A 25,227-nucleotide genomic window follows, 5' to 3' on the forward strand; every position below is an offset into this window, starting at 1 on the left:
AAATCACCTCATTGTGTTTTGTTATTTATTCAACTTGAGACTGAACTAATAGTGTTGGAAATAGAACATTATTCTCCTTTCTATTATGTAATAGGGAGAACATCCCTCTTATCTATTATTAATGAAATGTATATTTTACGAGTAGATAGGCTTCTCAGTAGATTCGAACGTGGTCTACTCTCTTTTCAGCGTTATTACCTTGTTTTCCACTAAACATCATACATTATCACATGCTTGTAAATTATTCTAAAGTATGAAAGAGCAGAATAGTGTTTGGGGCGAGAATTGAGGGTTCTGGAAAATGATATATTCTGAAGGATGTGGAAATGACTGGCTAATAAAGATCCCACCACGCCCACTTTAGTTGACGTTGAACGTTGAAAATATTTTGAGACAGAAATATGCTACTTCTTTTATTATGCTGCATAATTCTATGTGTTTTTCAAGGAAATTTTGAAGTGGTTTTGTATTCTGGTTGAATTTCTGAGTAATCACTAATATTATTACTCTCCTACAGTGGATATCGCTATGGAGAAATAATTCTAAAGGCTCTCTCCAAGAACCGTCCAAACATGAATTAACGGAACCCGACTCCCAGTATCAGGAAATGTTAATGTTTCCAACACGTACGTATATGATTCTAAACCCTTACCTTACGGATCCATGTATCCGTAATATAACTTCCAGGTAAGACTTATACGTAAAACAATTTTATATCCCTTCAATTTTATTGTTCCATATAACACAATATTTAATAAAGCTATAAGAAAAACCTTTACAAAAAATAAACTCATTCTAGGTTACAGGACAACAAATAATGCATTCGAACTTATAAGAAAGAAATCAAATTCAAATGTACAGCAAGATAAGATTAAAAAATCTGGAATCTATGAACTTAAATGTAGTGATCGCGACAAATTCTATATCGGACAAACGGGTAGAAATTTCCATATCAGGTTTCGAGAACATATCCAAGCACTAAAATCTAAAAATTATACACAAAAGTCGGCATTTGCTGAACACTTGATAGATTCAGGCCATAATTTTACAGATATAAATTCCAATATGAAAATACTTAATTATGGCAATAAAAGTCAAAAACTGAATGTCAAAGAAGAATTCCATATTTATAAAGCAGCAAAATTAAACAGAGATAAAATAATAAACTTAATCTAATTAGACACCAATAACCCCATTTTTGATAGAATCATGCGAATTTAAACCCAAAATTTACAGTCCTAGTTCATAAAAACATATGAATACACTAACATATGATCAAAATAAGAATCTTCCATTAGTATTTATTATTTATTTACTTCATATCACTTGAAAATGGCATAAATGTCTGAAACATGGTGTGATAAAATATTTCAAAAAAAGGGTACTGAGATTTTTATTTTCTTCATATTTATAATTTCATATCCTTATATCTGGAAAACTCTGACATAGTATGTGGAATTTTCAGTAGGCTGCTTATTACCGTTCTCCCCTTTCACAAGTATTGAGCTCATGCTTGGACTCCCTGCTGCTGGAGCTTCCAACTTCATCATTTTTCATTTCACGTGCTGAGTTCATCAAGAGCTCGATCTTCCATCAAGTACTAAGCCCTCCACTCCTGATAGCACAGCGTGCGCAAACATTCAGTTTCTTCTCAATCGTGTGCAATCTTTCTGGTGATGCTCCAAACCTTCATGTTATCTAGTTCAGTTTTATGTGGTTTTCTCGCATTCCAGCCCGTTTAAATACAAACCTCTAAGTAGCATTGATCACTTCAACAATGCAATTCGAAATTACAATTTCATCATATATTTCAACCTGTATGGAAGTGGTTCCCGAATTCCAGACCTACAGTAATAATGCTAATAGTTCCACCCACAGTAAAATCAATCTACAGAAATAGAAAGGGAGGACTGGTGATGAAATCTTTTCGATGAAAATAATAGAAATTAAACAACAAAGTATTCATAAAATGTTAAATACAGACATGTCCTATCCACTATATCATCTTTCTATATATTTTCAATCTAATTGTTGGTTTGTTGAATATAATGTTTTTCAAGGAAAGCAAACATAAGGAAGCAAGAGTTGATGAATACATTATTTATTTATAAGTGCCAAATTTCTTTATGCGTGAATTCTCTGTGAAGATCAATTCATAAGCAGCACATCAAACGAAAGCATAGATGAATATCATATAAAATCGGAATTGCCTCAGTAAAGAAACAATGATATCGTGAATTTCATTTTTGAATAACGATGATTCATGCGGTTATAGTTTTTCTGTAATTTTGTTCTAGCAAGTGTGTCGCGCGATGGTTTTCCAACTCAAAGGCAGAGAACTCGAATTTATGCTTTCATTTCCCTGGAGGGACAAGCTCCAGAAGTGGAATTAGAATGTTTAATGGAGCAGCTTCACTTTACAATGCAAACTACTCCAACTGTTGCCCCGCACTTTAAGAGTATTTATTAGTCCGGAAGGTACTTTTATTCTTGCACTGGGTAAGTCTTCATTAGCCTGCAGGCTACTCTGTTCAGTAAGCCACTACACTCTGCCTTGTCACCGTCCAGCTAGCACTTTCACATCTAATTGTTCATTCAGTGTGACGTCTTTAAAGGGTTGATATTCTTTACATGTAGATCACTTGACAAAAATATATTCAAAATGCACCTCCAAGGTATACAGTATCTCATGCATTTAATTAAAGAATATTTTTAATTCAAAGGAGTTTCCATATTATGAAAGCTCTATCGTACAATTTAATACCTCTACAATTCAGTTAATTGATACAATAATTCAATTATCAAAATTTATGAGAAACAGCCTTTCCACTCATAGCTGCTTCACTTCCGGACATGATAATTTGAAACAGAGGTTACTTTGTTGTTATACATCTTTAATTGAATTATAACTTAGTCCTTATAATGAAGTGTTATGATGTACGACAGAGATTATGAGTTCTTTTCTCAGTAAGAAAACAGTCCCCGCCAATTTGACAGAAGCATTAGAAAATCCGTTGAAATTATATAACTCTATTGTAATCCCGATAAAAATTATTTCCTCACTATCCCAACATTATCCACTTATATAATACTAGCAGGTAACCCGTGAAAATGTTGTGTTGTAAAATGTAATCTCTTGATGTCCAGGATACATAAAGATATATATTGTGATGTACCAAAGGATTGTACAGCCCTCGAACTATAAATTAATTTATTCATAGGCCGTTATACGAGCAAAATAAATTCCATCACTGAAAAGCACTACAATCTTATCTGAGGTAGATAAACGACGGTTATCTAACCTACAGAGTATGAAACTAATGAATCAGTAATTATATACCTTTCAGGAATTTATCAACGGAAAAAACCATATATGCTTGTACATTTATTAATTTGATCAGTAATACAATATTTGAAGGTTAGAATTGAACCAAAACATAACCCCAAAACAGACCAAAGCTAACTTGTCAACAAGTAGCCAATTGAGAAGGCAGATTGATTAACGATCGATCGTAAAAATTATATAATATCAATTTTTTTCATTTTAATATTATAATTTCTATGCCGAATGGGCCTGAATATTTATTTAATGAACTGTCATGAAGATATATTTGTTAGAAATATGAAGACAAATTAGCTTAGCCCATATATAATGATTGAGGGTCGATATTTTAACATATAAAAACCATATAAACAAAAAAAAGACATATTTATTTATTATTATGTCCGTTATTATTACAAGCATGTATATTTTTATATGTCTACTTTATGTTATAAAAGCATGTCTATGTTCTACAAAATCATTAGCTACCCTTTGAAGTTATTTAACAAATGCATATCACCATAGAGGAAATTTTATTCTTTATTTGTGTATTTTTATAATTATATGGAACTGAATGATAATTTAGAACAACCTACAATCAGGAATTTTGCCCCATTTAAAAGCTTTAAAGTTGGACACATTTACACCACCCATTCAGCGTATTGGTTACGTCACAGAATCTGACCAATCCTGAATTAGTATGTAAATTTGGCGAGATAAATTTTGAGGAAGAAACTCAAGTGGAAATTAGAAGAAAGAGACTCATGGCCATTTCGCGGAAATCACCAGTGGGATACAGACCTAGTCCATATACTTAATTGTTCAAAAGCTTTAATTTCTGTTTTAATGTAATTCAATCTTTGTCTTTCTGTTTTAAAAAATTGTTCCAAAGTTCCTACAATAATCTGTGATACTAAGTTTTGCAATTTCATTTGAATAAACCCTGAAATTATAATAGTGAGGTCTGTTTGATGTTTTTTTGCCACGCGGAAGGATCCAGCTGGAACGATATATTCTATGGCCAAATATACTTCGAAAACAAAAAACGGAAACAAAAGTCTACGTAAGTTACTCGAATATATGAAAGGGGATCCCCATTAATCTATGAAAATTACACAGCATATAAGTTCGTCAATTTGAGAAAAGTCATGACTATAGGTTTAAGGGTATAAAGTTATCATAAATGATTTTTATTGTATTTAATAAATTTAAATATCCACACTGTACTTAGCCAAAAGGTCTACTTTCCTTAGGCGAAACCCCACCCTGATAATAATTCTAACTATTCATTTATTCTATTTTCTGAATTATAATTTTGTATCAATTTACTTTGCCTATTCAATTAGTGCAGTTTATGACCCTTTCCAAGGGCTATTACCCATTTCATTTTGTTCAATTAAAGAGTACCAAATTTTCACATAGTATCTGTAATTTGAAGATTCAAATCTGCTATCACTCAATATTCATTCTGTATCAGTTAGAAATCATAATTTGTAAAATCTGTTCATTAATTTATTCATTATTCTGCTGTAAAAGTATATCTCTCAGAATATATCCATATTACCGTTTCATTGAACTGGGTTTACTTCATTGCACCTCCAAGTTTGTTCTTTCTCGACTGACACATATTGATCGTGCAGGACACGTCCTGTTTCGCAATAGTCAGACATTATCGACTATTATTAGACTATTATTTCTTCTGGTGGTAAATGGTGGTCGATATTCTTATCGAATAATAAATCATTTTATTGGAATTATTCTGCCAAATCAAATAAAAAATCGACTGCCACTAGCCTACCACACCGAGGTGTAGTGAATCCTGCATTCACATCCAGTCAACGTCGCAAGGAGAGGTAATAGATCGCATAGACAACATTAGAATTAAACTCGGTACTCGAAATATTTACTATTTTGGTTCAGCATTTTGCCATCATATTATAACCCATAGTATTTTTCAGAGACCCGGTTCGCATGGATTTGCTATTCTGTTTGTTGTTTTGTGCGGTCTAATATCTCTTCCAACTATAGTACAATTATTGGAGTCTAAGTATATTGGTCATTGTTTGGAGAAGGAGCTCACTCCAAAAATTACTATATCTGTCTGATCCTAGTGACAGCATTGATCATATTCGGCAGATTCAAATTGAACTGCATTTTATTACCGAATTGGATTTAATTCTATCTCACTACATAATCACCTACAGCGCTAAGTTAGAAATTTACAGCCCTTACTTCGGCTACCTTTGTAGACCGCCAAACCATCCATCAAGCAAATTAATTTTTCCAACCAGTTTCATCCGTACACCATTCATTCTATTTAGACACTCTGAATTTAATGATACCACTTCCCCGGCCAAACGAAGGTTAGTCAACCTAACCTACAACTACAAACTGCTAAATATTATAACCTCAAATACCATAACTGTTCAATCATTTTCTTTAATTCAATCATTTTCTTTTTATTGTACATTCATGCCCCTCCACGGAGCGAAATAGGCTACAATATTTGCCGACACAAGGTGAGGCCTTCAATACTAAGAAATCGTACTCATGGTTGAAAAATTATTATCTTGGTTTATTGTCTCATGACTCAAAGTCAATAATTATATATTCTCGTGTCCCCTCCATGGAGCAGGATTATGACAATATATATATATATATATATATATAATATATATATATATATTGTGATGAATCTTTCAAATAGATCTCATGAGGAGAGAGAAAAATTGTGATTACCTTTTAAAATGAAAGAATTTGCTAAAGGATAGTTAGCGACCGAGCGATAAAGCTTACTTATCAGTAACTGTATTTTAGATAAGAGTACCGTTCTGTACCGAATATTTTCTAGAAAAAATTATTCAATAAAATTATAATTATTTTGCAAATAAAGCACAAATTATTTACGAATTGCTCATTGATTTTGAGGTTACACTTTGTTTACTATCGATCAGATGTTTTTAAAACAGTTCGAACGCAGCTGACTGATTCAAAGTATTGTCAATTGTCACGCTGGCTTCACGTAAGATATAATACCATCTCTAAAAATCAAAACTATCCATAAAGGATCAAGAATTTCAAATAAAAAAATAAAATGTATGTGTTATCGTTGAAATTATTTATTATTTTAGGAATTATATTATATGTCAGGTCTTATTGTAACTAAATAGGTCATAGCATGAAATTATATTATTGATAAAATGGCAGAAATTAATTATAACAGTCTCAAACCTAATAAAAATTGTATAAGAATATTAATTTATTAATGATTTAATTCAACTGAACCACATGGTAATTAAATCTCTTTGGCAGGTCTAAGCCAATCACAGTGCATAGAAATAGCACCAAGAAGGTGATCGTTTGAAAGCAACACATGTTAATCTATTATCAGACAACAACCCTGCCTTATCAGTTACACTAGCACATGTACATTGTATGAGAGGAACTATGTCCAGAAGATTAAGCAGTTTTAAGAATTACATAAATTAAATTATTATTGTAATTAAAGGAATTGTATTCTACTGCTTGCCACTGACGTCATGTTTACGTCACAAGCGTTCTACCAATGGCAAATTTTTATGCAAATTATTACATCGAGATTCTGAGAAGCAAGGTCTAGCCAAGAAGCTTAGAGAAAAAAGACAGCACTTCCCTTTTGAAATCCTCACCGTGCAGATCTCTTTTATAGTTACCAAGACCTATTTGTGAAAATTTCTTGTTCGATTTTAAATGTTCTATTTGTGAGCCGATATTTTAGGCCAATTTATTTGTTATTCGTAAATTTCTGTTTTCATCAATCGATAATTTAAAAGCTTAAAGTAAATTATACCTTAATTAATTCGGTGAAGGAGATATTAAATTAAAATTCCCCACGTGCTGAAACTGAAGCCTGTATTGCTGCCGATCAAACGATTTTTTGATCTAAAGAAGAAAACCACGACCGCCAAGGAAATTCACGTGAGTTATAAGTTTTAAAAGGGCCCCAATCTACGCTTCGAAAAATATTTCAGTGCAGAAACATAAATTTTTTCTTCGTTAAATTATTGGCCACGCCGACAAGCGCTTTTAGTTATTAAGAGCCTAAAATTTATTCATATTTAATTTATAAGAATTTGTAGTTGATTAACTATCCTCCGCTGCCTGAACCACGACCCCGAGCATTTTTAAAAATATTTTATAAATTCACTTTTTTCATTATTTTTTCAAAAACTGTTAAACTTTATCAATTGTAAAATTCTGTCGAATCATGCATGGTATCATGCAAGCACAAGAACATTTTTAACTCCTTTTGTTAATTCTAAATTATTATCAACCTGTAAATCAAATTCTGAACCTGCACTGTATGATTACATATTTTATTGTAATATATTTCAGTTTTGTTAATTCGCTTTCTGAGTTCGATTATTTCTTAAGCCTGTCAATTATTGTGTCTGATACGTTCTATATCATCAAGAACCGATCAAATACGATCATTGGAATAATTGAATTAAGCTGGATATTGGAACAGGTCTAAGTGGATGTAGCGAGTGGGGTCAGATCGAGATATTTATTCTTTGTCCTTACCTGCTCATATATCAGCTTTTATCTGTTACCCACCTCGACTTAGGAGCGAACGCATCAATTGTACAGCAGTGGCAGCCATAGATCATATAGATTCCTACAATAGAGCTTAAAACCCGACAAGACTCTGTTCTCGAAGTATATTCTGAACGATATTTGGTCCAAATACCGTATTTTAATCCTTCAGAACTTATTAGAGACGCAGTCCCGTAAATTATCTACATCGGGATTTTTGCTCGACCTGTATGATTTTGTATGCTCATTCTTCACAGGTAATAATTTTAAGGTATCCGTCTTCAGTGTTTAGCGATCGCTACACTGCTTATAAAAATTTCAGCTTTATACAATCTGTCATTAGAAGAATCAAGGGTGAGCGAGCGTTTAGGCCTCCCGCGATTCCGACAATTGTATTGAATCTTGTAGTGAATCAATCAGTCTGGTGTACATTCCGCGTCCACGCACGCAATTACAAAATTTATAGCCGCTACACCATTGACTCGGTACAAGATTCACTCTACATGTGTGAAGCCGTTAAAAAACGCACCACAATATATATATAATATATCGTGTGGTGCGTTTTTTAAAGGCTTCACACATGTAGAGTGAATCTTGCACTGAATCAATGGTTGAGGTTATAAATTTGGTAACTGCGTGTGTGGACGCTAAGTGTAGGCTACACCAGACTGATTGATTCACTACAAGATTCAATACAATTGTCGGAATCGCGGGAGGCCTAAACGCTCGCTCACCCTTGATTCTTCTAATGACAGATTGTATAGTGATGAAATTTTTATAAGCAGTGTAGCGATCGCTAAACACTGAAGACGGATATCTTAAAATTATTACCTGTGAAGAATGAGCATACAAAATCATACAGGTCGAGCAAAAATCCCGATGTAGATAATTTACGGGACTGCGTCTCTAATAAGTTCCGAAGATTAAGATAGGGTACAAGGACCAGATATCGTTCGGAATATATTTCGAGAACAGAGTCTTGTCGGGTTTTAAGCTCTATTGTAGGAAATTATATGATCTCTGGCTGCATCTGCTGTACGATTGATGTGTTCGCTCCTAAGTCGAGGTGGGTAACAGATAAAAGCTGATATATGAGCAGGTACGGACAAAGAATAAATATCTCGATCTGACCCCACTCGCTACATCCACTTAGACCTGTTCCAATATCCAGCTTAATTCAATTATTTCAATGATCGTATTCGATCGGTTCTTGATGAGATAGAACGTATCAGACACAATAATTGACAGGCTTAAGAAATAATCGAACTCAGAAAACGAATTAACAAAATTGCAATATATTATAATAAAATATATGATCTCACAGTGCAGATTCAGAATTTGATTTACAGATTGATAATCATTTAGCATTGACAAAAAGAGTTAAAAATGTTCTTGTGCTTGCATGATACCATGCGTGATTCGACAGAATTTTACAATTGATAAAATTTAACAGTTTTGAAAAAATAGTGAAAAATGAATTATAAAATATTTTTAAAATGCTCGGGGTCGTGGTTCTGGCAGCGGAGGATAGCTAATCAACTACAAGTTCGTATAAATTAAATATTGAACAAATTCTAGGCTCTTAACAACTAATAAGCGCTTGTCGGCGTGGCCAATAATTTAACGAAGAAAAAATCTATGTTTCTGCACTGTAATATTTTTCGAAGCGTAGATTGGGGCCCCTTTAAACTTATAACTCACGTGAAATTCCTTGGCGGTCGTGGTTTTCTTCTTTAGATCAAAATCGTTTGGTCGGCAGCAATCCAGGCTTCGGTTTCAGCACGTGGGGAATTTCAATTTAATATTTCCTTCACCAAATTAATTAAGGGATGATTTAACTTTAAACTTTTAAATTTATCGATTGATGAAAATAAATTTACAAATAACAAATAGATTGGCCTAAAATATTGGCTCACAAATAAAACATATAAAATCGAACAAGAATTTTTTTTACGAATAGGTCTTGGTAACTATAAAGAGATCTGAACGGTGAGGATTTCAAAAGGGAAGTGCTGTCTTTTTCTCTAAGCTTCTTGGCTAGACCTTTCTTCTGAGAATCTCGATGTAATAATTTGCATGAAAATTTGCCATTGGTAGAACGATTGTGACGTAGACGTGACGTCAGTGGCAGGCAGTAGAATATAATTCCTTTAATTACAATAATAATTCAATTTATGTAATTCTTAAAACTGCTTAATCTTCTAGACATAGTTCCTCTCATACAATGTACATGTGCTAGCGTATATGATAAGGCAGGTTTGTTGTCTGATAGTAGATTAACATGTGTTGCTTTCAAACGATCACCTTTTTGGTGCTATTTTTATGCACTATGATTGGCTTAGGCTTGCCAAAGAGATTTAATTACCATGTGGTTCAGTTGAAGTAATAATTAATAAATTAATATTCTTATACAATTTTTATTATGTTTGAGACTGTTATAATTAATTTCTGCTGTTTTTATCAATAATATACTGTTCATGCTATGACCTAGTTAGTTACAATAAGACCTGACATTATAATATAATTTCTTAAGTAATAAATAATTTCAACGATAATACATACATTTTATTTTTTTATTCGAAATTCTTGGTCCTTTATTGATAGTTTTTTAATTTTTAGAAATGATATTATACCTTGCGTGAAACTGGCGTGACATTTGACAATACTTTGAATCAGTCAGAAATCTCAAAGGCTGGAAAAAGCGGCACGGTAACAAGACAGAGAGATATTCAGTTTTCAGAATTGAAGAGACGCCGAATCAGAGCTGATAGATGAACGGCTGTATTTGATCAATCAGAGCATCGGCAGATCGACATACTTTAGAGAGGAATCGTCACGTAGACACAAACAAACTCCTCCAACGCGAGAGCTTTGCAAACCTCACTAAATTATCGAGGATGCGACTCAAATACGAAATCCTACACCCACGCAAAAAACAGGGTTTCCATGCTATTGTGACTTTCCCTGTCTGTTATCTTGCTAGTTGAGGAACTATTAGGTTGACTTAGGAACTATTAAGGTCATCTCTTTTCTGTATAGGGCAAAGAGATGACCTTAATAGTTCCTAAGTCAACCTAATAGTTCCTCAACTAGCAAGATAACAGACAGGGAAAGTCACAATAGCATGGAAACCCTGTTTTTTGCGTGGGTGTAGGATTTCGTATTTGAGTCGCATCCTCGATAATTTAGTGAGGTTTGCAAAGCTCTCGCGTTGGAGGAGTTTGTTTGTGTCTACGTGACGATTCCTCTCTAAAGTATGTCGATCTGCCGATGCTCTGATTGATCAAATACAGTCGTTCATCTATCAGCTCTGATTCGGCGTCTCTTCAATTCTGAAAACTGAATATCTCTCTGTCTTGTTACCGTGCCGCTTTTTCCAGCCTTTGAGATTTCTGAATGAATCACCACCTTCTGCTACATGTGCAGCCTTCCCATGATAATTTTTCGTTTCGCTTTTTTACAGTTCATCAGAAGTTCGATTTTCATCACGACTTTCCTCGTTTTTGCTAAATTTTTACCTCTTTTTTCAGATTCGGATTGCTGCACACAAACAACGGGATCTTGTCGTAGTGCTTGTGAACAGGTAAGAAACGAGCATGTGATTCAATTTCTATTCATTTCAATTCTAGCTTTGTTATAGTTTCCATTTTGATTATTGTTTCCTTCTTATAGAACAAACTTATTCTAGTTTGTACTACATCTATCTATAATATTATGGAGATTTATATATGGAAAGGATAAGAAATACATTTTTGACGCATCATCACGTGTGAACTGATTAACTTAACATTTTGCATGAAGATTCTCAATTTACCGAGAATGGATATATGCCTATTTCCATTTCTATTAATCTATCTATAAAAACTCTATAATATTATAAAGGAAAACTCCTCGAGTTGCATGTACTAGATAGAGAATACACGATTGACGCATTATCAGTTATGAACTAATGAACTGATTAACTTGCAATTTTTCATGAAGATTGTGAATCCATACCGGCTTATCCCCATTCTCATCAATCAATTTAAATTCATTCAATAATTGAAACAAATCTCTTCAGTTTGTGGTTGGAAGTTCATGTCCAACCAGAAACAGCTTTCTCCAAGTGAATCCGTCGCGTAATTGGTAGCACATGTGACTCATGAATGAAAGGTTGAGGGTTCGAAGTCAATCTAACTACATTTTTTTTTGTTGAGTATTTTAACTCTGATGAAGATCATTCAAGTAATATTGACGAAATTATATATATATATATATATATATATATATATATATATATATATATATATAATTTCGTCAATATTACTTGAATGATCTTCATCAGAGTTAAAATACTCAACAAAAAAAAATGTAGTTAGATTGACTTCGAACCCTCAACCTTTCATTCATGAGTCACATGTGCTACCAATTACGCGACGGATTCACTTGGAGAAAGCTGTTTCTGGTTGGACATGAACTTCCAACCACAAACTGAAGAGATTTGTTTCAATTATTGAATGAATTTAAATTGATTGATGAGGATGGGGATAAGCCGGTATGGATTCACAATCTTCATGGAAAATTGCAAGTTAATCAGTTCATTAGTTCATAACTGATAATGCGTCAATCGTGTATTCTCTATCTAGTACATGCAACTCGAGGAGTTTTCCTTTATAATATTATAGAGTTTTTATAGATAGATTAATAGAAATGGAAATAGGCATATATCCATTCTCGGTAAATTGAGAATCTTCATGCAAAATGTTAAGTTAATCAGTTCACACGTGATGATGCGTCAAAAATGTATTTCTTATCCTTTCCATATATAAATCTCCATAATATTATAGATAGATGTAGTACAAACTAGAATAAGTTTGTTCTATAAGAAGGAAACAATAATCAAAATGGAAACTATAACAAAGCTAGAATTGAAATGAATAGAAATTGAATCACATGCTCGTTTCTTACCTGTTCACAAGCACTACGACAAGATCCCGTTGTTTGTGTGCAGCAATCCGAATCTGAAAAAAGAGGTAAAAATTTAGCAAAAACGAGGAAAGTCGTGATGAAAATCGAACTTCTGATGAACTGTAAAAAAGCGAAACGAAAAATTATCATGGGAAGGCTGCACATGTAGCAGAAGGTGGTGATTCATTCAGAAATCTCAAAGGCTGGAAAAAGCGGCACGGTAACAAGACAGAGAGATATTCAGTTTTCAGAATTGAAGAGACGCCGAATCAGAGCTGATAGATGAACGACTGTATTTGATCAATCAGAGCATCGGCAGATCGACATACTTTAGAGAGGAATCGTCACGTAGACACAAACAAACTCCTCCAACGCGAGAGCTTTGCAAACCTCACTAAATTATCGAGGATGCGACTCAAATACGAAATCCTACACCCACGCAAAAAACAGGGTTTCCATGCTATTGTGACTTTCCCTGTCTGTTATCTTGCTAGTTGAGGAACTATTAGGTTGACTTAGGAACTATTAAGGTCATCTCTTTTCTGTATAGGGCTACTTTTTTTTCTATTACTATTAAGGTTAGTATGGGTATGCATCTCCCATCATGATGGGAGAAATGGAATACCAATTATTGAAACGTGGCTGTGCTGCATGTTCAAACTCAGACAGAAACTTGGAACCTGGGAGTTTTTTGTTCTTGGTTCTAAAAAATCCATTAAATTAGTGGAATGTTATTGATTTGATACATAAATGTCAACTGTTCCTATAGGATTGATTGATCATTGGCCATGAAATAACATTTTCATTCCATATTGAGAGAAAAATTAATGCAATTTATGAACTATGAGTAAGTTCTGATAAATTTTATTTTTTTATAATGATTGTCGAACGTTTATTTTGGAAAATCTATCAATCAACACCGTTTCAAAAGTACACTTTTTAAAAACCGTCTTTTTTCCCTTAATTCATTTTGAGTTCGTTATTTCATTTATATATTCAATTGTATGACTTTGTTGATGGAAATACTTCAACTAATAATACGAGTCTGTTTCAATTCGACATGCAACTAATTATTCCAAATTTCATGGTTACATGGTACCATATCGTTAAAGGTTATAAAATAGACATTTCAATATTCAAGATTTAACTGTCATCTACTAATGAAAGATTTAGAATCAATGAGGTTCAAGAGACAATAAGACCAAATCAAATCACGTAGACAAAATTTAAAAAACATTATTGTTTGAATTTTCACTTTTGTGAAAGTGAACCTGACATTGAAATGTTCGGCAATAATATATTAAGTTTGTTGACTTGCAAATGAGTATGCATGGTGTACTGATGAGCCGAATGCTAATCATCAGTTATTAGCCGACAAAGACAATGAAAGTGAGACGAAGATAGTCTTCGCGCCACTGTTGTTGGTAGAGGAAGCTGTAAGGGAGAGAGGGTGCGTTAATTAACATGTAGGGCGAAACGTAATACAGTGCTCAAGCTAATTCCAGCAGTGGAGAAATTACTTAGGGCACAATTGCTCTTTCTACTCAAGTTACACTATCAACGTAGCTAGACGATGATTGGTCCAGACCAGAATGATTATCGTTCACACATAGGCCTTGTTGTACAATTCTAAGTCCAGGCTCCATTAATAATTTTCTCAATTATTTCTCACAACCTATATATTCCAGTATTGTACTAGAGGCACAATTATTGTCTTGAATTATTTGTCTTTCAAACAATTTACCAAACCGTGATTCAACCAAACGTTGGTTCAATAATGCCATTGATCTTCCAACGGCTCAAATTTTAGTGAATCACGTAATTGATTCGAATTTCAATGGTCGTGACATAATGACATCATTAAAATGGAGCCAATGCAACAAAATAGCACTGATCTTCAAAGAATTTCCACTTTCCAATGAGATTCGATTTCAATCGGTTTCGAACAAATAGCCGTTAATGATTTTAGTATCCTTAATTGTATATGCCAATATAGGGTTACACAATGATGTAATGATGATGATGCTGTTGGTGAATGTAAGAATGATGATACAAACAAACAATTCAAAGTATTGAAGTAATCAGAAAAGATGAAAATTTTAGGTAAGGTTTATTCTCTATCGTTTCCTATTGAGTCTAATCTACAAGACTGGATAGATGAATATATTACTTAATGAATACAGTACTTGGATTCAGAATAAACTAAAATTTTCTTAGTACAGCAGCAATTCAAATTTCAAATACTGAAATCAGCAATTCAAATTTCTAATGCTACTGAAATTAACTAGAGAAGCCTATGATGTGGTTTGACTTCTTCTATTCATCAGATCGCTTGAAAATGTAATATACGATTTTTCCTAGATGAGTTAATAACCTGAAGTTGGCTGGGTATGAAAATTACAACGTATATCTGATGGCCATCACAATTCCAATATTCCTGATTCATCTGATGTTCCAAGCTCTGGTCATTGTAGAAAAATTCTTAATTAACCCAGTTCACGTTAATCCCTGAACTATCTAAACTAGGATTTGACAGAGGTGGTAATAGTGATGATTTTATTCATTCATAAAATGTGAAATGTGTATGCTTCAACAGAAAATTCATTCCTGGATTGGGTAAAACATCAGTCATTTGAACAGAAGATACATCAATATTACGCTCCCGATTGCATAATTATGTGATCCAATATTCCTGGAATAAAGCAATGATTGAGCACACTAGACTCTTCGGCAATCAGAACACCTACATGTGTTCATACCACTCATAGCAAATCCCCTCAAAGAGGAATCAGCTACACTGTCTATTACATCTCGGAATGTTTGCAATTTCTGGTATCTCTGTTTTCGACATACGGTTAATAAACTGGAACTGAATGATCAGTAATGCTTTGACAGTTTGCAATTTTAATGAAAACAGGGTTCATAACTCAAAAAAACGTTGTATGTCATGAACAATATGTCAACACCAAAAAATAGTGACTTATTCAACACAAATTCATTTGATCAGGAATCAAAAGTTTACTGATCTTCCTGCACTATTCAATGCGTAACGCAAATTATGATTCGTTTGAGTTTTCAGAATTCAAAAATAATATATTTCAGAATTATTCAGAAGGATCTTTTAAATACAAGGTCCAAAGCATTCGATCAAACTTATCTTTTCCATTCAGATGTGAAGACTGTTGCATTCTGTAACGTTGAATAGCTCTTGCAACTATGTTTGATACGATTTTGCGAATGAAGAATAATCAGATTTCATTTTGAGTTACTCAGAAAAATCTTGTACGTTTTTCACAAAAAAAGCTCTATTGATTCATATCACGTATACATATTTAACATTTTGTATGTAACAAGTAATTTCTCATCATGACATTAATGTAATGTGGATTTCATGCTCCACATGCACAATCTTCATGGTTGAACATCTCCCTCCTTCCTTGATGGATGATTTTGAATTCCTGTCAATCGTGTTGATAATTGGATGGAGGATTGATTGAGTGCTTTATTTATGTATATTACTATAATTATACAGGCTCATACACTTATATACAATAGGATTGATATGAGTATGGATGGATAGGATGGATATGAGGATCACAAGACCAAGACCAATAATGAGAGAAACCAATAGTATTCTGTATTAAGTGATCAATACCAATGACTTCTTACGTTAATGTTTATGAAATTGAACTTTTCCTCTAACACATTTGTCTTCAAGAGCAATATATTTATGGTGTAGATCTCTGGGAATCTATGTGAATTGTTTGCATGCTAAACAAGTAGTGTTGGAATATGAGTCGCATAAAGTAATGCGTAGAAGTGACCGGCAGACAAATGGATAAATAAAGACTGACTATGCACAAGCACAACGGCAGGAGATCGTGGGCCGAATTTGAATTCAGTGACGCTCATATCGCGAAGCAAATGTTTCTGGCGGAATAAAAAAGGGGAGACGTGACAAATCTGCCGGGAATTCTACTGTTCGAATCTGGCCGAAAGCCAGCGGCTTGGAGTTGGGATATTCGTATCGGTCTGTTCCGCTGCATCCGACAACTCCTTACTCTTTAGTTTCTCCTTTTCTTCTGCTTATTCTTTTTGTCTTTGAAGTTGGACGCTATTGGCATACACCCTTGGTATGCAAATGCATCCACTTCCTTTTGCAGAGCATTCCCCCGCCGGTAAGCTACCTGAGTTGTTGCAAGAGAATGAATATTTGAGAGCAGCTGAGTTATGTGAGAGCATCATGACTGGAGTGGAGACATTGGTATTATGAGATATTGTGCGGCTGGAAATGAGAATGTGGTGGCGGTGGTCGACGCCAAATTAATCACGAGCTCTTCCTCATCACCCGACCAACATTCTCGGGCCAGTCTTCTCTTACTCATATCATTTTCACTGTCACGGAAATAGATAGGCTGCACTGGATCCTCTACTTTATCATTTTCGTGTGGAGGCTCCATCAAATAATCTCCTCTGTTCAATGGATAATAGCATATAGCCTTATTTTGTCATCTGGTGTATTTGAACCCAATTTTGAGCTAATTCACCATAAAATCATTTCTGTGACGCGGTTTTGAAATGTTGTTGGATTGAACAATACTACAAGCTTCAAATTCAATAACAATAGAATAGAGATATAGATAAAGAGATAGAAGAGATATTTAGCAACTGACATCAACACTCTTGAAATTCTTGCACAAAAATCCTTCAGGTCACTTTGATTTTTGTTTGATATTTTCATACTGATTGTGGTAGAAAGAAATTGAGATATTTTGAGCCGGTTGCAAGTACGTCGATTAAGTATGAAGATTAATGTCGTTTGACAAATTGCTGTTAGTTTAACGGCATATCCAAGAAGCTCCGTTAGTTGTTAATGCCGATTAAGTTTCCAGGTTATTAACTAATTGAGAATTCAACAGTATCATAGTCTGGCAACAAAGTTATTAAACCAACACAAATGTTGTTATCCTGAACTATCAGAGCCATCTATGGACACAAAATAGAAATTAATATTAATATTAATTTGCACAAAAAACTACTGAAACAACCTAATAACAATGAGCTAAAAGAACTCTATACTCGCTATAGGAATACTTTAAACAAATTATTGAAGGAAACCAAAATCAATTACTATAGAAATAAATTGGATCAAAGTAGGGGTAATGCTAGGAAAACATGGAACACAATAAACGAGATACTTGATATCAAAAAGAGAGCTTTGAATAATGATATTGATCCTGAAGTCCTGAACAAACATTTTTCATCTATTGGTAGGAAGTTGGCAGAAAAGCTAAACAACGAAAATGTAACCAATATACAACCTCAAATCAGTCATCATAATTCTAACAACTCACAAATTGATTTCCATAACTCTTTTTTCCTATTCCCGACAAATGAATCAGAGATTATTCAAACGATAAAAACACTGAAATCCAATTCAGCACCAGGCGTAAATAACATAAGTAACAGTTGTTTAAAAAACATAGCTCACAGCATTGCTAAACCTGTAAATATCATAATTAACAGATGCTTTGAAGAAGGTTTCTTCCCAGATGAATTCAAAGTAGCCAAGATTGTACCTTTGTATAAATCTGGTGATGCTAAAAATCCGACTAATTATCGTCCGATAAGCTTGCTCAGCGGTATTTCAAAGGTTATGGAAAAAATTATAAAAAAGCGTCTCACACAATATTTGAGATTGAAAGATTTTATTCATCCCAGCCAATTTGGTTTTCAAGAAGGCAAAAATACAGAGGATGCTATCTCGTTACTAGTAAAAGCTTTAACTGAAAATTTTAGTAGAAGAAAGAAATCTATTGCAATATTTATGGACCTCACCAAAGCATTTGATACTATTCCACATTCAAAACTTTTGGAAAAACTAAACCGTATTGGAATTCGAGGATTACCATTAAATCTTTTCTCGAGTTACCTGAGAGGGCGATCACAGATATTATCAAATGGGAATAAATCCAGTACTGAATATATGCTCGACTATGGTTTGCCACAAGGAACTGTTCTTTCTCCAATCTTATTCATAATATACATAAATGACCTCTTGAACCTGCACTTGAAAAATGGTCAAGCAATTTCTTTTGCCGATGACACTACTTTAATTTTTTCTGGTCAAACTTGGGAGGCAGCTAGAACTTCAGCTGAGAAGGGTTTTTCGGAGGTCAAAGCTTGGCTTGACAATCATACTCTAACCTTAAATTATAAAAAGTCTTCCTTTATTACTTTTACACCAAATACTGCAACTCAACCATTGAATCAAATAATTTTGAAAAGTCACAAGAATAGCTGTAACGGACTAGGTTCAGGCTGTGACTGCCCTTCACTGGAGAACTCGAAGTCTGTTAAATACCTGGGAGTAATGATTGACCAACATCTAAGATGGGATACTCATATTCAGTCATTATGTCATGAAGCCAAATATCTAATACAAAAATTTTATAGAATTAGCCTCTTGAAACTACCACAGCTTGCCAAAATGACCTATTTCGCTTACGCTCAATCTGTTCTGCAATACGGGATAAGAGTCTGGGGAGGCGCAGCTGAACGACACATTGGTAATGTTTTCAACATACAAAAACATATAATAAAAATTGCACTTAACAAGCCGCGGCTCTACCCGACCAGAACACTTTTCGAGGAAAGCAAAATACTATCAATCAAACAGCTCTATTTAAAAAACCTAGCATTATACGTGGTAAAAAATAAAAATTTATTTAATATCCGGTATACTCCATACCATACACGTCGAGTTTTTAGATCTTCTGACATGACTGAAACAAATCTTAGTGTTTGTAGGATGCAATTTCCTTATAGGTGTGATAAGCTTGTGAATATAATTCCCCAAACCTTGTTTGCAAATTCTCCACCAAATAAACTAAAGATTGAAACCATAAATTGGATCAAAGCATCCACTGACTTCTCTGGTAACATAAGATAGTATTTTTGTGATTTGGATCGTTTCTCACTACTTTCTCCACTATATCAGAGCCCTAAGTTTTTCTAGCCCAATATTATCATTCGAGCTTACCGTACTCTAAAACAGCTTTATGCTTTTCTCATTTGCGTTCCTGTTGTGCTGTCTAGCCTAGCGATGTTTAAAATGTATAACTCCACTTTGAAGATTCTTCTACCTGCTTTTCAATTCCATTATTTACTACTTTTTTTGTATGTATTTTTTATCTCCTACTTTTTAATCCTACTTTATTTCATATTACTTTATGCCACTTTGTTTATAAATTTTTTGTAATCTATTTCTTTTTGAAGCTCACGAACGGACGTAAGTCTTGTGAGCTCCACATTCTATTTCTTGTAATAATTTTTGTATGTACATTGTCAATTTGATTTTCTATGTTGTACAAGAGATGAATGAATAAACTTGAAACTTGAAACTAAACTTGAATATATTATTGAAAACGGTGAATTTGAAACTGAAAAAGACGAACGAGATCATTCTCGTCTATTCATTTCATTCAGAAATATGAAAGCGTTCAATTTCAAATCCAATAAGAGGAAATATCTACATTATAGAGAACTGATATAGCATGAATAATAGGGAACGCGGAATTGTCTAACTGGAATTTGGCTAACTGTGGTTGTGGAAGTGACTGGCTAGGAACTCACTGATTCTGTCGCCGACAGAATTGGCTAACTCTGGGAACCCGCTGATTCTGGCCAGAAAATTGTGGAGAATTGGAAATGGCTAACTATGGAAGTCGCTAACTCGCAACTCACTGATTATGACGTCATCGTTTTCACCTTTCCCTTTCGTCATCATCTCCTCATCATCCTCATCCACCTCCATTAACCCCTCTACAACCACAAGCTTCTCCTATTCCTACTCCTACTCCTCCTCCTCCTACTCCTACTCACACTCCACCTCCTCCTCCTCCTACTCCTACTCCTCCTCCTCCTCCTCCTCCTCCTCCTCCTTCTCCTCCTTGTCATCATTATCCTCCGGCCAAATTATCATCTCTTTATATAATATTCTAGAGGGTATTGAATATATTGCCATGATTGAATTCTTATTATTGCTGGGGTTCCTGTTCTATTATATGAGTCTATTCATTCTATTATTATTGTTTTGTCATAATAACAAATTATTCTGATTTTATAACTTTGACATAGCTTTGTACTAATGATAATAACATTGTTGTTATTATTAGTACAAATGTTATTATATTATTATTATTATGACATTTAAAACAATAATAATAGAATTATTTGAATGAATTTGAATTCGAATTAATATTGTATAATATTACATTAATAGAATTAAATATGATAATAACATTGTTGTTATTATTATATATTCGTTTTAACTCTGTTCTGTAACTATTATTCGGATATTTTTAATTCAATTACATTTATTGAATGAGCGTTAGCGAGTTGACTTAAGCCGCGTTTGGACCGAAGTTATTGACAAAATTTTAACCTAATCTCTATACAGAGTGTCCACTGAATCAGGCTCAGGAAATTCCCGTACATTCCCCGTATATTTCACGTTCTTCCCGGTTTTCCTTGCTGGTTGAAACACATGTTTATTGGAAAAATATAATATTCTCAAATAACAATTTCAAAAGTGCAAAAGTATGTTATTCATCAAAATGTAGCACCATTATACGATTATAACTATGTATTTTGAATAATACAAAAAAGGCAATGTAGAAGGAAAATCGAAACTCTTTACCTACCCTTTATCTACCCTTTACCCTTTAAAACATTATAGTCCAGTCACTACCGGTATATATATTGGTGTTTGCAATATATATTTTAGTTTGATTTTTCAATAAATCGTTTGAATACATTAGAGAAGTCTAGAGTCTGGAACCAATTTTTCATGCAAAATTTTCAATATCCTCTTATTGTCACAATTTAAATGTACAATAATTCAAAATCCCTCTGGGCGTAATTTTGTGCTCTTCAACCTGAGACCGCAGATCTCAAAATCACGCCCAAAGGGATTTTGGATTATACATTTGAATTGTAGCAATCAGAAGATATTGTTGATTGAAAACTAAAACTCATTAAAATTGATTATTTTGTTGAAATTTTACTCGTTTTTGTGACTCAGAACACATTACATATAGATTGATCCCTCACATAGTATATTTTCTACTATTTGATTCTGTACATATCTTCTGTACATGTATTCGTAACAACTGGTTGAATCAGACTGACTCAAAACAAACTTTTCACATACCAGATTCTGCTAACCATGATAGTATCCTCACTGCAAGCTTTTCTCACTTGAAAACGTTTCATTACTCAGAAGCGAATAGTGTTATCAAATTAGCACCTCCACTCGACAGAAAAATTTCTCTTCCCAAGTTCCCTTGAAAGGCAAAATATCAAACTATGTGTTAAGGTATTTGATGAGAAAAATGTAGCAGCTTTAAAAGAATGCAACATTCAAAATGAAAATTTTGAAACCCATGGAGAAAATCCATGCTAATTGTGAGCTCATAGAGCATCAAATTCTCTTCAATTTGATGTATAATTCCACACTTTTACGCATTTCCCTACGACTTTTGCAGCAGCTTTATCTAGTGTTGAATATGAAATTTCCAGTTTTGCAACAATTGACCAATTGACAAATGAATTTTGAAGGAGTGTTTTGAACACAATTTTTTACTTTGCAGCGTTGTTGATACTAGTTAGGAGGAGAACATATCAGAAGTCCCCATTCCTACCCCATTTTTTGAAGTGATGAGGGTGATTTAAATGTTGCATTCTTTAGCTTTTTGCTTCCACGCTTATATCTTTGCAACAATGCGTTCAACCAAGATAACTGCTCTAAATTAAGTTTGATGAATTCTCTACAATTCCTGTTGAGTGGAGTTTTGTGATATTTCCAACAGTTTTCGAGAAATCCGGTCTTGAAAGTATGTAATAGTTGTAATAACAGGTTTTCATCAAATTTTTGATTTTTTTTTATTCAAAGTATGGGAGGTATAGAAAAAGTCGTGGAATGAATATTGTAGGAAATTATGTAAACTTCAATGTTTTATTGTATAATCATGTCCGTAAGATGTATAGTTTTTAAGTTATATGCAAGAAACCAAAAAAATTTACTTTTGAACCACCACCACCACCCCCTCAGCACAGTGGGTAGAGATGAGGACTTTCGATGTGTTCACCACCTTACTACCCTAAAGAGATCCGCGGGGTCAAAAATTGTCTTCCTAACTTTTCCTTCTATAAACGTTTTTGAGCATTCATTGCCTGGACTAGTACCCGCAATGCAAAAACGCATTCTTCGATGTGTTTATATTTTCATCAATAAATTGTAAATCTCTATGATATTTTTTATTCAATTTGCTACCGGCTGGAGAGGGTTGTATCGCAATTTGATGGTAGCAGAGAGAGAGAGGCTACTGCCCCGCACACCAATCTGGACCCTCAATGCACATACTGCCAGACAAATAGGGCCACCCGAATTGTGGTGCCTTGTGGCCACTGGGCAGGTTGCGCCGACTGCTGCGGCACAATCCTAAACACCCCAACGTATTTTGAAATTGTAAGGGGGATTGAGCTGGAGGATGTGCGGCTTCCAATCAGGTGCACATATTGTATGAGCCTGATGGGCAGATTGATGAGATGAGAGACTGAACTCGCACATTTTCATTTTAACTGGTACTATAATTGAGGAGAATTTGAAATAAATTGATACTCACAGATGGAAATTGAAAAACCCTGTTGTAAATATTCGCAGTAGCAGAAGTCTTCGGGGTGATTTACAGAATTTATTATGGATTTTCGTTTAATGGCAATTATTAATTTGATATTTGATATTATACTTATTTCCGGAGTAGTATATACATTATAAGATACAACAGTATTGGTGCAATTCTCATTATTTTGTTGACATTGAGCATAATTCAATCTACTCCTACTAGCAGATTTCCAGAGGTTGTATCTTTCAGACGGAAGTGGAACGTTCTAGAGCATTCTAGATCTAAATTTCTAATCCCCAGTTGCACAAAGGTCGGTTAACTTTCATTGAATCCGTATTCCGATTAAAATGCTCTATTTTTATCAAGATCAGCGCTGATTTTAGTTGCATAAAACAAAAATTTATGAGACAACGACACTTAATCATTCCATAAATCATCAATAAGCATTTTTAATTGCGATTAGTTGGCACTATTTCAACAAAGATTAGTTGGAATAAAGAGACTTTGTTTGCACCAAAGAAAAAAAACATCAAATGATATACTATTTAACATAAAATAGTTTCAATTGCCCACTCACGGGGAATTGAATGTGACTGATTCCGATTAGATAATTATTTATCACTGTCTTACAATTCGTTTTTGGATACAAAATTCAAATGATATATTGCTAAATGAGCTGAATATATTCATGAATTTCATCCTTGAATAAAATGAAGAACTCTTGTTGATTTCTCGTAGCAATTAAAAATTATTTCAGTGAACAATATTATTATGAATGGCCAATGAATTCGCATTTAATTCATTCATAATAATTTTAGTTCAATCATCTTCTTCCACTCTCATTATATATTATTCGGGTCGCTAGAATTGGCTAACTCGGGACTCGCTGACTCAATGTTAAATCTTGTCAACATCTATTGTTGTCAACAACAATAGATCAATTCACAGGGAAATTTGGAGGGAATGTTAGGAACACAATTTTTGACTTCGCAGCATTGTTTTGACTACTTAGAAGGTATATATATCAAAATTCCTCATCCCTACCCCTTGTGCTTGAGGGATGACTTTTGTATAATTCATGAGAGAAGAGTTGAAATAAATTTAGAATTATCTAACGTTTTATTGGATAATTCTATCGAAAGAAAAGGTGCCGGGGGCGAAGCCCCCTGCTGAGTGCAAAGTGCGAGTTATAAATACTAGGCACAGGATCATTCCTTAGAACTGAATCTTAGATCTCGAAGAAGGGTGGTGGCTTTAAACTGGTACAAAATTATATGACTGATTATATATAGTAATTGTTAGAGATCTTTAGGGTATAGTTTTCAAAAACACAGTAGAAATATCTTTAAGGATGAAGGTTTATATAAAGTTGCCGATTTTTTAAATTGAAATCAACTTCCTAGATTATAATTATAAGAAGGTAAATTTTGATATAACTTTTGATTAGACTAATCATCATACTATGTAACCTTTTTCTATTGTCCGAGGCTTATAAATTATGTAACTTTAAAATTGTTGTGACGTTGGCCATTCATTTTAAAATGTTTTATGTCAATAAATGAATTTTTTATTATATTAAGTTCAGCATGTAAAATAAAGAAATCCTCATCTTTTCATCCTCCAATTGACTTTCGTCAACAGAGGTGGTCAAGTGGTTATCAAATTGGAAAGAGAAAATTCTCTTTAATTTGATGG

At 33.7% G+C, this 25,227-nt stretch overlaps 1 protein-coding gene across 3 annotated transcripts in view; it reads right to left on the reverse strand.

The window, feature by feature from the left end:
- Window positions 1-25,227, reverse strand: part of LOC111044247 (reversion-inducing cysteine-rich protein with Kazal motifs) — a 430,802-nt gene that overhangs the window by 316,098 nt on the left and 89,477 nt on the right. For all 3 annotated transcript variants that reach the window (XM_039434204.1, XM_039434188.1, XM_039434199.1), the window contains one exon: window positions 12,845-12,897. In XM_039434204.1, coding sequence (XP_039290138.1) covers window positions 12,845-12,897 — 53 coding nt within the window. The remainder of the gene's footprint in view (window positions 1-12,844; window positions 12,898-25,227) is intronic.

This window comes from Nilaparvata lugens, chromosome 1 (assembly GCF_014356525.2).
Source record: "Nilaparvata lugens isolate BPH chromosome 1, ASM1435652v1, whole genome shotgun sequence".
In the NCBI taxonomy this organism is placed as follows: Eukaryota; Metazoa; Arthropoda; class Insecta; order Hemiptera; family Delphacidae; genus Nilaparvata; species Nilaparvata lugens.